We start from the raw sequence: 15,476 nt of genomic DNA, 5'->3' as shown, positions 1-15,476 counted from the left end.
GTTTAGGACTGAAAACAGAGCAAAAACCAGTAAATAGAGCTAGCTGAATTTACTGTTTTTGGGCAGAAATCAGAGGGTTTATGCAACGGAAGTCAAACTGCCGAAATTTGGCCAAAACAGGTGGTATCTAGCTAGATACAGGTAAAGAATTCTCAGGACTCTGCTTTGTAAATTACCCTCTCAAAGTATAAAGAAATACCGAAAGGAGCGGCAATTTTAAGGCCTACAGGTTCTGGGCGTTTGTTCGGAGCATTCAAGCTTCTGAGCCGTGTGTGTGCTTAAGTGTTAATTCCCGTCGCAGGTTTCCTTTGCACGTTCTCTCTATGTGTCTCAAAAGTAAAGAATTTTGGGTGAAAGCCAAAGCCTTCCACCCCACGGGCTAGTTGCAAGGTTCCATCCGGGACATCAATCACTTTTTCCTCGAAAAGTGAGCCTCGGTTGTTATGCGTAAAGACACAGAGTACACGAACGTGGGGTTACACTATGGCCGACAAAGGGAAGGGCATTATGGAAGAGGGTTCCTCTTCGAAGGACAAACAGGAAACTGCTATGGTGTTCGCGATTGGCGAGAGCTCACAGCCACGTCTGTCTGTACCTCCTGTTGATGTGAATGTCCCTCCAGTAGTACAGGGCTTTATGACTGGGCAACTTGAGGATGATGCGTTCAGGATTCAATTAGTTGCCGCTGTGAATGTCTTTCCTGACTGGTGCAAAATCCGAGGTTTATGCAAGTGCCACCATTGCAACAACAAAATAGGCAATCTACACCGCGAAGTTGAGGCTCAAGCCCAAGTACTTCATGCGACTCAGCAGGATAGGGAACACTCGCATGTTGCGAAGTCAGGGGCTCCAAAATAGGTTCCTCCCGTCCTTGAACAGGTGGTTAGGACGCCTATTCCATAGCCTATGCCGGTTCAGCCCGCCACCTTTCAGAGCCCGCATGCTGTCTTGAATGGACAGGGAACTGGTTACCAGGCAATGCATCCAGTTTTTCCACCACCCACGGTACATCTTGGGTATTTCGGGGGTGGATCTGTGTTCCAGAGTATGGTTGGTTATGCACCTGGAAGTCAGTCGTACATGCCAGGAACAGTGTTTGCGGGTATGCAAGGCATGATGCCAAACCCCATGTATGGTAGCATAGGCATGCAACAAGGTTTTCAGAGCAACCAGGGCCAGTTTGGGTACCACAGGGTCATTTTGGCATGGCTGGTTTTTCTGGACAACAGCCAGATATGGCACCTCTAATGAAAAATGTTAATGGCCAAGACGTGCCGATGATTCCTACTACGGTGCCCATGTTGCAGACAATTCCTTATGCCAATTTGGGGGGAAAGCAGAAAGCTTACAAAGAAGGTGGTGCACGTGTGAAATTCAGCACTTTCAGTGGCTTCGAGGATAAAGCAAAGGCTCTCACTTTCCTCCAGCAGTTTGATACAGCTTATGCAGGATGGAAGTTTACAGAGGCCTCTAAGGTCAAGAAAGCTTACCACTTTCTTGAAGGACAATGCGCTTACATGGTGGACACATTGCTAATGCAAGGACAAGCACCCGCCTCTTGGGTCTACTTCAAAATCATGTTTGCATCTGCTTGGCTATCAAATGAATTTGAAGCCGACCTCATGACAGATTAGCACCAGCTTACTTCGGCTACATGCAAGAGCTTGTTGGAGTACAATCGAAGGTTTTGTAAAGCGTTACTCTCAGTAACCTCTACAAATTTGTGCCATTGACAGAGCAGATAGAGAAGTATTGTTGTGGGTTGCCCAAAGGGTACCAAAAACAGAGTAGCTACCCTCACCCAGCTCATGGAAGTCGCTAGCACTGGTCTTGACTTGTTGAAAGGAGAGGACAGTGGGTTTCCGAGCAACGAGAAAGGAGGGCAGCAAAAAAGAAAAATTCAGCGAAGAACCCCTTTGTGAAAACGGATCCTGAAGCGTCACAGGGGTCAAAAAAGCCCACCAAAGATAAAGACTCCGCCGGGACGTCTGGAGCACAGACAAAGAAACAGAAAAGAAAGCGTTTTGTGCGTAAGTTGCTCGAGGAAAAGAAGGTCTTAATGGCTGAAAACAAATGCTTTGTATGCGAGCAGCCTGGTCACTTTGCTACCAATTGTCCACAAAAGAAAAGACCGGCTGACTCAGATGATAAAGAGGACTAGAAAGGCAAGAAGCCTAAACCCACGGCACGTTTAGTGCCAGATATGGTGGGTGACAGGCCAAGTACAGATGCAAGCGAGTTAGGCATAGCATGGGGTAAAGTTAGAGATCAGACGGCACTCGTCTTCTTTGATCCACGTGCCAAAGAAAACTTTATCTCTCCAAAGTTAGCTATGAAGCTGGGCATCAGAGCTAAAGAGATGCGATACACGGCAAAGGCAGGGTTGGCATGTCCTGGCCACTCACAGTGTGTTACTCTCATTATTGGAAAGCTGCATCTGAATATTCAGTCATATGTAGACACAGAAGAATTTTATATCATACCACTAGAAGGGTGCGATGTGCTACTTGGAATTCCGTGGATGTTCAGAGTACATGGTGTGTTGGATGCCTTCGACAAGACGATCACCCTTCAGCATAAGGACAAAACTCATGTTTTAAATGTAAAGCTCAAAAGGGAGTCTGTCCCTATTGTATCTGCTTCTACTATCACTTCTGTAATAAAGCATCATCTTTCTGTGTACTTGATTTTTGCACGTGATGTCTCAGATAATGGTCAGTCAAATTTATGTGTGTTAGATAAAAAAAGGTCGGCATTTTTGCAAAACTTTAGTGACTGTTTTTCTTATTCATTACCGTCGCAATTACCGCCAGAGAAACCTGAGGATCATCGGATAGATTTAATGCCAGGGTGTAGCCCACCAAATAGACCTCCCTACAACGTAAGTACAACGTAGCAGAAAGAGATTATGGGCAAGGTTGAGGAGTTATTAGAGAAGGGGCTGATTCAGCCTAGTTCTCCACCCTTTTGCCCCCCAGTGCTCCTAGTGCAGAAAAAGGATGGCTCATGGCGCATGTGTATTGATTACCGTGCGTTGAACAAGAATACCATCAAGAATAGGTTTCCTATTCCTAGAATTGATGATATTCTCAATCGTTTAGAAGATGCTGCAATTTTCAACAGGATAGACCTTAAGAGTGGCTACCATCAGACTCGTATAAGGCCAGAGGATGTGCATAAGACTGTGTTTAGAACAACATTTGGTCTTTATAAGTAGGACGACGAGCCCCCCCCCCCCCCCCCCCCCCCCCCCCCACGCGCAACTGCAAATCGCCCCCCTCGACATCGCTCACGCCTCTCCCCTCCTCCCTCGCGCTGCGCATTTCCCTGCCCACTGCCCTGCCCGCCGTCGCTATCCATTCCTCCAGCGCGCTGCCTGCGTTGGTACAGCCAACCTTCGTGCCCCCGTTCGCCGTCGCTACACCTACCAGCCCCTTGGTCTCAGCCCTCCCTACAGCGTAAGTAAAGCGCAACAGAAAGAGATTATGGGCCAGGTTGAGGAGTTATTAGAGAAGGGGCTGATTCAGCCTAGTTCTCCACCCTTTTGCTCCCCAGTGCTCCTAGTGCAGAAAAAGGATGGCTCATGGCGCATGTGTATTGATTATCGTGCGTTGAACAAGAATATCATCAAGAATAGGTTTCCTATTCCTAGAATTGATGATATTCTCAATCGTTTAGAGGGTGCTGCAATTTTCAGCAAGATAGACCTTAAGAGTGGCTACCATCAGACTCGTATAAGGCCAGAGGATGTGCACAAGACTGCATTTAGAACAGCATTTGGTCTTTATGAGTTCATAGTGATGCCGTTTGGTCTAACAAATGCTGCCAACACGTTCAACAGGATGACTGACCGGATTTTCCGCTCACATCAACAGTTTGTTGGGACTTTCTTCGATGACATGATAGTCTATTCGAAGAATGAAGAGCAGCATAGGCGTCACTTGACCATTGTGTTCGAAGAGCTAGGCAGTCACAGGCTACTTGTCAATCCTAAGAAAAGTGAATTCTTCCTGGAAGAGATCCACTTTCTTGGCCACATAGTCTCAAAGGATGGTGTCAGAATGGATCCCGGAAAGGTTGAAGCTATCAAAACATGGCCAGACTTGAAGACTGTGCAGAAGCTTCTTGGGATTATGTTCCTACTATAGAAGGTTTATCAAGAGTTTTGCAGAGATAGCATCACCTCTTCACCTCAAGAATTTTGCACAGATAGCATCACCAAAAAGAGATTTCAGCTTTTAGTCTCTTAAAGGAAAAGTTGACTTCAAATCCAGTAATTGTTTTGCCTGATCTCAGGAAGTCATTTGTGGTCTAGTGTGACGCGTGTGGCACTAGCATCGGAGTAGTGCTAATGCAAGATGGACGGGTAGTAGCTTATGAAAGCCGAATTTTGCAAGGGCCAAAGAAGACTATGCAAGTCTATGAGAAAGAGCTCTTGGCCGTGATTCATGCGCTTTCTAGCTGGCAGCACTACTTCTTAGGTGCTGATTTTGTTGTCCAAACAGACCATTAGACCTTGCGATACTTCTTAACACAGTCAAAGTTATCCGAAAAGCATATGCGATGGGCAAACACTTTCCAGAATATGCATGTGGAAGGCAAGAAGAATGTTGTGGCTGATGCGTTATCACGGAAGCCACAAATTTCAGCTGTCAATTCCTTATCATCATGAGCTGGATGACATGAAGGAACAGTATGCTACTGATGAAGATTTTGCAAGGATCTTTGAACAGTTACAAGAGGGGCAACATCATGCGCACTACCTCCTCAGAGATGGTTTTATGATGATGCATGGCAGACTTTGTGTCACTAGGCCATTGCGACATAAGGTCATGGAAGAGAGTCATCTCCCACCGTATGCAAGGCATCGATGTATTGATGCGAGAGTTGAAGCGGTAAAGACATTCTTCTATTGGCCTACCTTGAGGAGAGATATGGATGCCTTTGTGCGAGTATGCATAATTTGCCAAAAGGTCAAGTTTGACGGGCAAAAGGCACTAGGGTTCCGGATAAGCCATGGGAAAGCATTGCTATGGACTTTATCTTTGATCTTCCAAGAACGCCGACAGGGAATGATGGTATATAGATCATTATCTGCACGTTCACAAGCAGGCCCATTTTATCCCTGTTAGAAAGAGGATAAAATCTGACCAGATGGCACGCTTGTTCATGCACAATGTGTTTAAGTACCATGGTATGCCACAATCGATTGTCAGTGATCGTGATCCTCGCATGACAAGTTTGTTCTGGAGAGCATTGTTTGAGAACATGGGCACTACGCTCAAGTTCTCATCTTCATTTCATCCACAAACTATGGGCAGTCAGAAGAGGCTAATTCTACTGTCTTGGATCTGTTGAAATGCTGTGTCAGATAATAAGGGCAAGTGGGAACAGTATTTGCTTATGCTTGAGTATGCATACAATAATACGGTGCACTCGTCGACTGGCAAGGCAGCTTTCGAGATTGTTGAAGGTGGCAAAAAAGTTCCTCCCATTTTGCATACAAAGAACAAGATTTTTGAGGCAGATCAATATGTTGGAAACATGGATGAGATGTACAAGAAAATTAAAGTTGCCTTGGAGAAGACTCATGCAAAGCAGAAAAAGGCTACTGATCGTCACCGTCGTGAATTGCTGTTATCACTTGGTGATTGGGTTCTGTTAAGGTTCGAAAAGACAAGGTTAAAGAAGATGAAGGGCAAGGAACGGTTATTTCCTAAGCTCAGCATGCGTTACTATGGGCCTTTCAAGTGCTTGACAAGATCAGCGATGTGGCTTGCAGGCTGAAATTGCCTGATGCGTGGGAGATTCATAATGCATTTCACATGAGTCTTCTAAGACCGTTCGTGGGTGATGTGGCAGAAGATATGCCAGATGAGGATCAGCCAGAAGTTGAGGAACTTGATGAGATCCTGGTACCAAAGCAAGTTTTGGCACATAAGGACAGAAAAGTTAAAGGACAAGTTGCAAGACGCTACTTTGTGAAGTTCAAGAACTATCCGCCTATGGATGCAAAGAGGATGGAAGAGCATGAACTATTAGAGTCACCAAATGTATTGCAGCTTTACCTTGAAGCCTTTGGGTTACAACCTACTTATGCCCCAACCCAACGTGTAGAAAGGATGGGTAATGATAGAACTAGCACATCAAATGTAGATATGAATTCAGTGTAATATTGATGGAAATGACAAAAGTATGAAGGTCTCATTAAGTCATTTGTATCTATGTGTTACGACCTTTCTTGCGGATACATGCGATGATAAAAGAGTGCTAACAACACAAGATCATCAGTGGCGTGCATGTATGGTATGCAATCCACGACGTTTGCGATTTCAAGAGGGGGGTATGTTGCGAGGACGTGGCAACTTTTAACTATGTCACGAGGACGTGGCAACTGCTAACCTTAGTTGTTGGTTTCTTTCCAATGATTTCTGTTTTATTTTTGAGACCCTCTTTTTGAAGTTGCAAATGATCGGACATTGTATGGCTAATGTGAACGGTAGTTTCACCCGCAAACGGGAAGTTGGTCGGCACTGGAATTCGTATAGTAAGAGGATGTCTAGGCTCAATTCAAGGTCATGTAGGTCCCCCCCGGCGCACTTAGCAAGTTGGGGGATATTGGGAAGTGAACTCAATAAACGCATAAAGTCAAGAAGGGATCACCAAAAGAAAGTATCCGATAGTTGGGCCACATTGCACTTTTGGATGCGGTCCCAATGAGGATAGATGGTCACATGACCAATGGGAGTCCAACGGAAGCATCCCCTAAAATTTAGGAAACTGCTATTTTGGGCCATGAAATGTGTTCGCGTCATTACCTCCAGAATGACAAGGGGAACACTTTAGCACTCTGCCGCGAAGTCAACTGGACAACCTGTCGGGAGATTTTTAGGCGGCAACCCCGAAACGGGAAATGGCGGGTAAACGCGCCAAGTGACACATTTTTGTGCACTTTCCTCATGCATGAAGAAGTGGCGCTGAATTTAGAGAGAGAAGGCTCATTTGCAAGTTTCTTGTCACAAGTTAAGAGCTACAGAGTGCTTGCTTTCCTCTCTATGTACAGTGTGGTGCTAGGAGTGATGACCTGCACACTACACGCTGCTCTCTCTCTCCCCCCTACGTGCAGTTATGTGATGCCCCACAAGAGGGCTCCTCATTTGACTGATGTACAGTTGTGTGGTTTCATGCTTTTGTGCTGAGGCAAGAGCCTCCTTGAGCAGGAACAAGAGTAGCTCATTGCTACTCCAAAGCAGGCACCGACGACGGTCATAACCAGCCCTGTAAATTGACTGTTTTTCAGCCATACAGACGCCAGATCCATTGCAAACAGTGCCCCACTGACAGAGGACAGTTCGGGGACTGTTTAGGACTGAAAAAAGAGCAAAAACCAGTAAATACAGAGCTGAATTTACTGTTTTTGGGCAGAAATCAGAGGGTTTATGCTAGTGGAAGTGAGTTCCAGCTGGGGAATTGGTTTCGCGCATGTTTTGGGGTTGTTATGCTGCCGAAATTTGGCCAAAACAGGTGGTATCTAGCTAAATACAGGTATAGAATTCCCAGGACTCTACTTTGTAATTTACCCTCTCAAAGTATAAAGAAATACCGAAAGGGCCGCCAATTTTGGGGCCTACAGGTTGTCGACCTCTGCTCGGAGCATTCTAGCTTCCAACCCATGTGTGTGCTTAAGTGTTCATTCCCGTTGAAGGTTTCCTTTGCACGTTCTCTCTGTGTGTGTCAAAAGTAAAGAATTTCGGATGAAAGCCGAAGCCTACCGCCCCACGGGCCGATTTCACTCTTGCTAATACACAACATCAGCACTGCTTACACTAAGAGGGAGTTACGTAAAGGTACCACATCGGGCCTTTAGGTGGGAGGTTATTGGGTCTAAAGGCCCTTTGGCCACCCTTGTACGCTATTTTATTCTTCGGGCGTGAACCACCCCTAGGGTCACTTATGTGACCCTTATAGTGTGTACCCTCATAATAATAAAACATAACATTAGTAAGTGTGCCGAACAGCACATGCCCATCTTTGTGTTCTCTCTCTCTCTCTCTCTCTCTCTCTCTCTCTCTCTCTCTCTCTCTCTCTCTCTCTCTCTCTCTCTCCAGAAAATCTCAACGCTACCTTCTCGTGCTGCTTTCGCTCCCTTCAGCTCAAGCCTCTGGCGCATCTCCTCGGTCACAAGACAAGGTATCTGTGCCCAAACTGCTCTCTGCATGCATCCTGACGCTCTGACGAAGGCTTTGCTAACAGCTAGTTACAGGGAATGGCCATTCCCAAGCCCCGTTCACCGTTCCCATCCTAATTTCCCGTTCTCGATCCCCGTTCCGTGTTTCAAACGTGAGTATCCAATACAGGGAATGGCATTTCATGCATGTTGCCATTCCCCGTTCCCTGTTCCAATTTCCCGTTCTGGGTAAATATGGTTGACAGTAGGTTACGGTAAAAGTGAGTAGCAATTGCACGCATATCCTCTAGCTCTGAAGCAACTGACCTGTCCTGTCTCCTCAAATGGCTGACACTGGTGTGCATATGACGGGGTCCCACTGTCTCAAAGAACGCCCCAGTCACTCTGTCACCCAACTGGGTCCACTGAGACGCCTGTCAATGGAAAGCCTGTTCCTGACGAGCCTGTTGCAGTTGTTCCTCCATCCAAGGACTGTCTGGGTGCTGTTCCTGCATCCTCTTCAAGGATGTAACGCCCTGTCGGAGACGCTTCTCCTCCTCCCTGGCTGCAACCTGTGGCTTTCAACCAGGCGAGCCGTAGACTCCTGGAGGAAGAAGCGACTAAGCTGAGCAAGTCCAAATGCCACTCTGTCGGCAGGGGAGTCCTGCGTGTCCAAGCCCTCTGTCCAAAGAGCCACCACTCTCTCTCTGAGCTCAAAGTCCAACAAGATGCTCTCAGGGATACGTAGCATTGAGCTCCCCTTCCTCTGTCTATCTATCACAATGAGGATCATTGGTGCATGGTCCAAAAAAGATGTCCCAGACAAAATGCAAACAGATCCACCCATGTCACAGATGTGGTCACTGGCGTAGAAGCGATCTATCCGAGATAGATTCACTCCTACCCTGCGGTTTAAACGAGAGAAGGCCATGCTATCGGGGGCCTCACAAAGCCAGAATGCTGCCAAACATCCGAAACCCTCAAGGTCATACATAGCCTCTCCCAAGCTGCCAACTCAGCCCCGTGCATAGTAGCATGGCTACCTCCAATCCTGTCAGAGGGGTCCTCCAACATGTTGAAGTCACCCCCAATGCACCATTGCTCTGCATGCGGCAGAGACTCTACAATGTGAGACCAAAACTCTGCACGGGCACTTGCCACATTGCGTGCGTGCATAGATGTTCAGGAAGCCCATGAGGCAACCTTGAACCTGCATAGTAATCCACCGAGCCCTGCCAGGCACAATAATACCTCTACCCACAATGGCCTGCTGCCATGAGTCCGCAATAGTCATATATACCCCTCCCTGGATACCACTAGGTCAAAATGCAGCTAACCAAAATGTCTCATATCGACCACGCAAAAGCTGACCACATCGTCTAATGTGGCTCTCACAAAGATGATACTCCTGCAGCATAAGAAGATAAATCTCTCTGTTCACAAGGCATCGCTAAAGCTCCTGACACAATCGATCGACCGCACTGGCGCTGAAATTGGGCAGCGGGGCCCACCTAATCCCTGCACGTTCCATGAGACAATCCTCATGGAGTACCACAAAGAACCGATGCTGCAACAGCAACTAATTGCGCTGTCTTCGAGGCTGGCTTATATGGAAAGTAATACGCATCCGAGCGTCCCCAAGATAGGCGTGACTGCAAAGACTGTCTAGTGTTGGCCCAAGAAGAGCACGGTGGGCTCTACGTGTGATCAAAGAAGTATACCACAATGTGTTTACATCCTGCCATGTCTAAAGGTGTCACTAAGAACTTGGCCAATGGCCACAAATTCTGTGCCAGATTTGTAACCCCCAAGTCTCCCATGTGGTGAGAGAACTCGTGGGCCTATGCCCCCAGTCAATCCATCACTGAGTCCAGAGTCCACTTAGACTAGTCCCTGCCACATAGGGGAAAAGAGAAGCTAACCGCTGTGTCCAAGGCCTCTATCCCTCTAGCTGCAAAGACAGTACATGAACTCTGAAACAAGCCGCCTCAAAGTCTGGTGAAGAGTCGCCGAGAAATCGTGTGAAGTCGTAGGCAAAGAACACCCACCTACGACGAATGTCGAAGCTCGTCACTCCACGAGGATTGCTACAAAAGGAGACATCTGCACCAAAAGGGGGGTTCGCAAGAAAGGCTATCCCTCTCTCACCAAGTGACTCGTGGAAAATGCGCTACCAAGAGATCTTCTAGCAGTTGAGGAAGGTCCTGCCTCATGGGCCGGTTGACGGGTAGGAGCATGAGGAGATGTGGAAGAAGGGGGGCTAGAGGGTGGGGATGGAGATGGGGGCGGGGGGGGGATGGGGGGAGTGGGGAAGAGGATGGAGGCGGCGGGGGGAGGGGCGGAGGAGGACTCAGGGGAAGGAGGGGCTGTCGGTGGTCAGGCTGTGGTGGAGGGTGGAGCTGGGGCCTCGTCCTGCTGAAGAGGATCGAAACGGTTCCATATGCAAACCCACTACTGCTGGCCTGGAGCCTGGCGACCAACCGGAGGGCCAGGCTGACGTGGTGGCCCCTATCGACACCGACCATGGACCAGCTACCAGCTGCCTAGGCCCACGCTCGGAGGGTGAATCTGCCCGAGTACCATGTGTCTCTATTTGCAGATGCTAGCCAGCCTTAGGAGGCTCGGGCTGAGTCTAAGGTGAAGATCGGGGCCTCCTCCGTGGACAGGCCTTCACAAGATGGCCCATCTATCGACAAATGAAGCACTGATTTGGAAGGCCCAAATACTCCACACTCCGGCAGAGCCAACCACCACTCACCCGAGGTAGTAGAATGACCTTCGGGAGGGTGTGGGTGTCCCAAACCAGAATGCGTACTGTGGGCATGCCAGCTGCCTTGGCAGCTACAAAGGCTGTAGTACGAGGTGTCTCCAGGACAGTCCCAATCTCTGAGCCAATCCTGGACACGAGCGGAAGATACTCTCTCCTCAGGTCGGGGAAGCAGACTAAGATGGGAAGGTCTGCCTCATCGACAAGAACATCGGTAGCTGGGTCGAAACCATGGTGCCACTCTCAAAAATGAGCCCGAATTGCTCGCATGGCCAGAGGACTCATCGCAATGACCTTGGACGCCATCTCAAGGGTCTCAAACTCTATCTGGTAGTAGCCATGTCCGAGAAGCTGAAAGTCGAAGATCTTGCCTACCTTTGCTAAAAGGCGGGCCAGGCGGAGATCACGTGTCTCCCCTCTGCTAGGGTAGGTGCCGACATTTTGCAAATGACGAAGGTCCCGTGGAGCTGCTCCACCTCTGCTGCAAGGCTCGCTTGCTCTGTGGGCAAAAGAGCAAGTCGGATGGTGGGCTCTGTAGGGTCGGGCGAGGGGGCTTCTTGAGAGTCCCTCTGGGGTGGAGCATGAGCCTCCATCTATGTCTGCTGCTGTGATGGAAAGGGGCTAAGTGAAGACAACCCTTTGAGCAGCTCCGACAAGTGATATCAAAGAATCATCATTGTCGAGGCGAAGCAGAGTGAGGCCTTTGTTGGGGGGGGGGGGGGGGGGGGGGGGGGGGTGGCCAACGAATGGTGCGCAAAGGGGAGGGCAGGCAGGAAGAAAGACCAGCAAGGTATAGCGCTGGCCAGGGGGATGGCGGGCTGAAGGACAGTGGGCAACAGCGGGAGGGTTGAGGGAGGCAGCAGGTGAGAGGGAGATGCAGCGCGGGGGTCGGAAGGGGATGGGCAGGGCAGCGTGAGAGTAGGAGGGTGGGCAGCACGAGGGGGGTGAAGGGCAAGCGAAGCACAGCAGGCAGCCAGCGCGTGAAGAGGTCCACTAACTAGACTGAAGTACCGAGGTCAGCTAGTGTAGGCCTCTTTTTGAGGAAGTCCTTCCTCTCTTCTATGGTAGCAAAATGAATGATCACAGCACGGTCCTTGGAGGTTCCGTATCACCTCCTCCTTTCTTGGCCACTCTCCATACTCCAGTGTGTTTTGGGTCCACGATTCCTGTACGTGCATAGAGGCTTTTCAACGTTGGTGTCTTCACACCAGTGACTCTTACATGCAGAGCGCGTGCTTTCCTTCTTTGCTATTCCTCAATTGTCATGTTGATGATAGAGGTGGGAGTGAGCGTTTCATGTTTCCCTTTTCTGACCACTTGGATCCATTCGTCCGCTTCCTCTACTTGCTTCTTGGTGCGGGTGAGCATCTCTACCCATGAAGAGCTCTCTCATGTCTTCTCCTCCTCCGCTTGGATGGTGAGCACTTGTGCCTTAATAATATTCAGCTCTTTTGCCCTGGATGGTTGAATTCTCCTTCTCCGAGCTTGGTCCGAGAACACATGCCCTCCAACTCCTTTGGTTTGTCGAGTTCTTCAACTCGTGCTACCACTTTGCTTTTGAGAGAGGTACACTTTGTCTCTAGAGTCATGATCTCCTCCGATAGGGCCGTATTGACGATTTCAAGAGCAATATCCATCTCTTTCTTCTCAGCCAAAATAGCTTGCTTGATGGCCCCCTCCACTTCATCCCTCGTCATGTTGTCGTCCTTTCCTACCTTCGTACTTGATTTCATGGGAGTGTTCGATTGAAGTGGCTTCCCACTATCATATGTGAGCATGGGGTTTTTTTTTTTTTGGGGGGGGGGGGACTCTAAAACAACAAGAAAAGCTTATGAAACCCTAAAAAACACAAAAATCAACGACGAAACCTTAAAAGACAAAAAAAACAAGTTCGAAACCCTTAAAAACAGCAAAAGACAGTGATAAAACCCTAGAACACAGATGGAAGCTCGTGCTCGGCCTCAGAGAGACTCAGATGAAGTCCCCTCGTCCGACCCCACCCTCGGACTTGCTCTATCGCCAGCAAAGCAAGAGAGCCTTGCTTCGGAGGTGGAGCACCTTCAAGCCACCTCTATTATCTGCAAGATCATTGGCAGTCGACCTAGCAAAGGTGAGGTGCGCGACCTCCTACACACCTGTCTCCTAGCAGAGGTGGAAAAGATCATTGCCGTATACCTTCTCGGGCGAGGGTACTACCAAATCGAGTTTGAAACTCCCGAGCTGGCCGCCAAGGTCATTTCGATGAGCCCGCTCGCCATTCAAGCGGTCAGGGCTCATTTCCGCCAATGGCGCCATGGTTTCGATCCAGCTTCACATGTTCTTGCCAAGAAAGCATATCTGCCTATTTGGATTTGCTTCCCCATCCAATGGAGAATGTACCTCGGACTTCTTTCCACGTTCCGAGATCGGGACAGTCTTGGAGACCCCGTGCCATAGTTACCTAGAACCGGAAATTGAAATGGGGAACGGGGAACGGCAACATGCATGAAATGCCATTCCTTGTTTCGGGTACTCACGTCTGAAACACAGAACGGGGATCCGGAACACAAAATTAGGATGGGAACGGGGAACGGGGACCTCAAAATGGCCACTCCCTGTAACTATGCCCCGCGCATGGCAGCTTCAGTTGCTACCAAGTTTGCCAGTATTCCCATAGTATGCATTTTGGTTCGAGACACCCACACCCTCCCAAAGGGTGTCCTTCTACCTAGGTGAGTGGCGGGTGGCTCAGCCAGAGGGTGGAGTATTCGGGACTCCTGAACCAGTGCTTCATTTGGAGACAGATGGGCGAGCGCCTCTATTTCCATAAGGGGGGCTACTAACTCCGCTCTAATGATCTTGTGTTACACAGAGGCATTTTCGGCAAATTTTGAAGATTGTCCAACGTTGCATGAGAAGGTTCCAGAGGGACCTCCTAGACATGCGCTTGAGAGAGAGGCCTCAGCCTCCTATGCTAGGGCAAGAGCCTCTTGATGTACATGTGCTCAAGCGTTAGGTGAGAGCTTATGCATGCTTCTTGAGGTTGTGTGCACGAGCTGATGTGGACGCATGAAAACTATAGTTCTTGTGACAAATACAAGGAGAGTAAAGTGATTATTTCTATGAGAGTGGATTGGATTTTCAAGCTGGAAACCTTCTTAGATTAGGATTTTTTTAGTGAAAGAATCGTAATGGGATGCCTTCAAGCTCATGTTTATGTCAATGTTCACACTAAAGCTGAAAACTAATCATGGCCTTCTTAATTGATAAACTTTATCGGAGTAGAAGGATGAAATAGACTGGCCTTGGAGAATGACAAAGTGTACCTTTCAAGGAGGCCAAGAAATAGTTGACAGCCACCAAGAACCTGGATGTTCTCTATGAAAGCTGCAGCAAACTCTTTCCGGCCCAAAAGCCGCAGTAGCATATGTAAAACATCCTCCAAGCAGATAGAGTCTTCACTTTTCAAAATATATGCAAGAAGAGCCTTTGTATCAGCCATTGAGATGGAGTCCCTGTCAATTAAAGCGCACAACAAATACACAGGGCGTACGTCAAAGCAAATAAAGTGCTTCGTTTACAATTGAGCTTACAATTTCTGTGAGCCGACATAAGAAGGTTACTAACCTTACAGCTGTTTCAGAAAGACTCAAAAGTAGGATTCTCAGCTTTCCTACCTCCTCTCGACTTGGCCTTTCCCCAATCACATCTTTTGTTACAGGATGTAAAATTCGCTTAGAACCACTAATCCTCCGGTTTTTGGGTTTATCCCAGTAGAATCTCTGAACTAGATCCAGTATCTTGGGAAGACTTACATAGCTGGCTGCTAAGCCAGCATTGCTTTCGCAGTAGTTTAGCAGTGTAATCAGAAGCTCTCGTTGAACAATATATGGTGTATATATCCATATACATAAGTTTAGAAATATCTTTGTTAGTGTGTCCTCTACAAGCTTCCTGAAGACATTTGTTCCTGTTCACAAATTTCACAAAGTTAAAACTAAGAGACTAAGCATGCCAGTTGCCACATACAAAAAAAAGATACTAAGCAAAAGATTACCAGTCCTTTTGGAAACAACTGCCAACAAGTGTACAAGTGCAGAGGCAACGCTTGTAGTGAGATGTTGAGGTGAAACCGATTGTAGCAAGAATCCTATGACCGATAATCCCTTGAACTGATGCATATACTGTTGGTGAGTAGAACTATTATCCAACACTGCAGTTATAAGCTCAATAACTTCTGCTGCGACGTACACATTAGATGTGCGGGGATCTGAAATATTTTCTGCTCCTTCAAGCTCAAGGAAAAAATTCCTTGGTGCAAGAGGCTGATCAAGTTGTGTCAACAAAGGAAAAAAAGCGCAAACCCCACCAACACAGTCAAGAATATCCTTTAATAGGTGCCTGTAACAAAGCTGAGTTCCTCCCAATATCACGGCCTCATGATGCACTTTGCCTGCTGTGCCATCTGTACTGTATGTGATATCATAAACAGTTCGCTCAGAACTTGCCTATACAAACATGAAAATGAACTCTTAGACGAAGGGAAAGTGTACCACTTGAATT

At 47.9% G+C, this 15,476-nt stretch overlaps 1 protein-coding gene across 5 annotated transcripts in view; it reads right to left on the bottom strand.

The window, feature by feature from the left end:
- LOC147432788 (binding protein) overlaps positions 1-15,476 on the bottom strand; it is a 252,004-nt gene that overhangs the window by 113,633 nt on the left and 122,895 nt on the right. For all 5 annotated transcript variants that reach the window (XM_086492599.1, XM_086492600.1, XM_086492601.1 and 2 more), the window contains 3 exons: positions 14,971-15,421; positions 14,541-14,883; positions 14,240-14,428 (listed from right to left, as the gene is read on the bottom strand). In XM_086492599.1, coding sequence (XP_086348725.1) covers positions 14,240-14,428; positions 14,541-14,883; positions 14,971-15,421 — 983 coding nt within the window. The remainder of the gene's footprint in view (positions 1-14,239; positions 14,429-14,540; positions 14,884-14,970; positions 15,422-15,476) is intronic.

This window comes from Adiantum capillus-veneris, chromosome 20 (assembly GCF_014529385.1).
Source record: "Adiantum capillus-veneris isolate H3 chromosome 20, ASM1452938v2, whole genome shotgun sequence".
In the NCBI taxonomy this organism is placed as follows: Eukaryota; Viridiplantae; Streptophyta; class Polypodiopsida; order Polypodiales; family Pteridaceae; genus Adiantum; species Adiantum capillus-veneris.
Note: the sequence above shows the minus strand (reverse complement) of the source record. Positions and strands in the feature narration are given on the sequence as shown.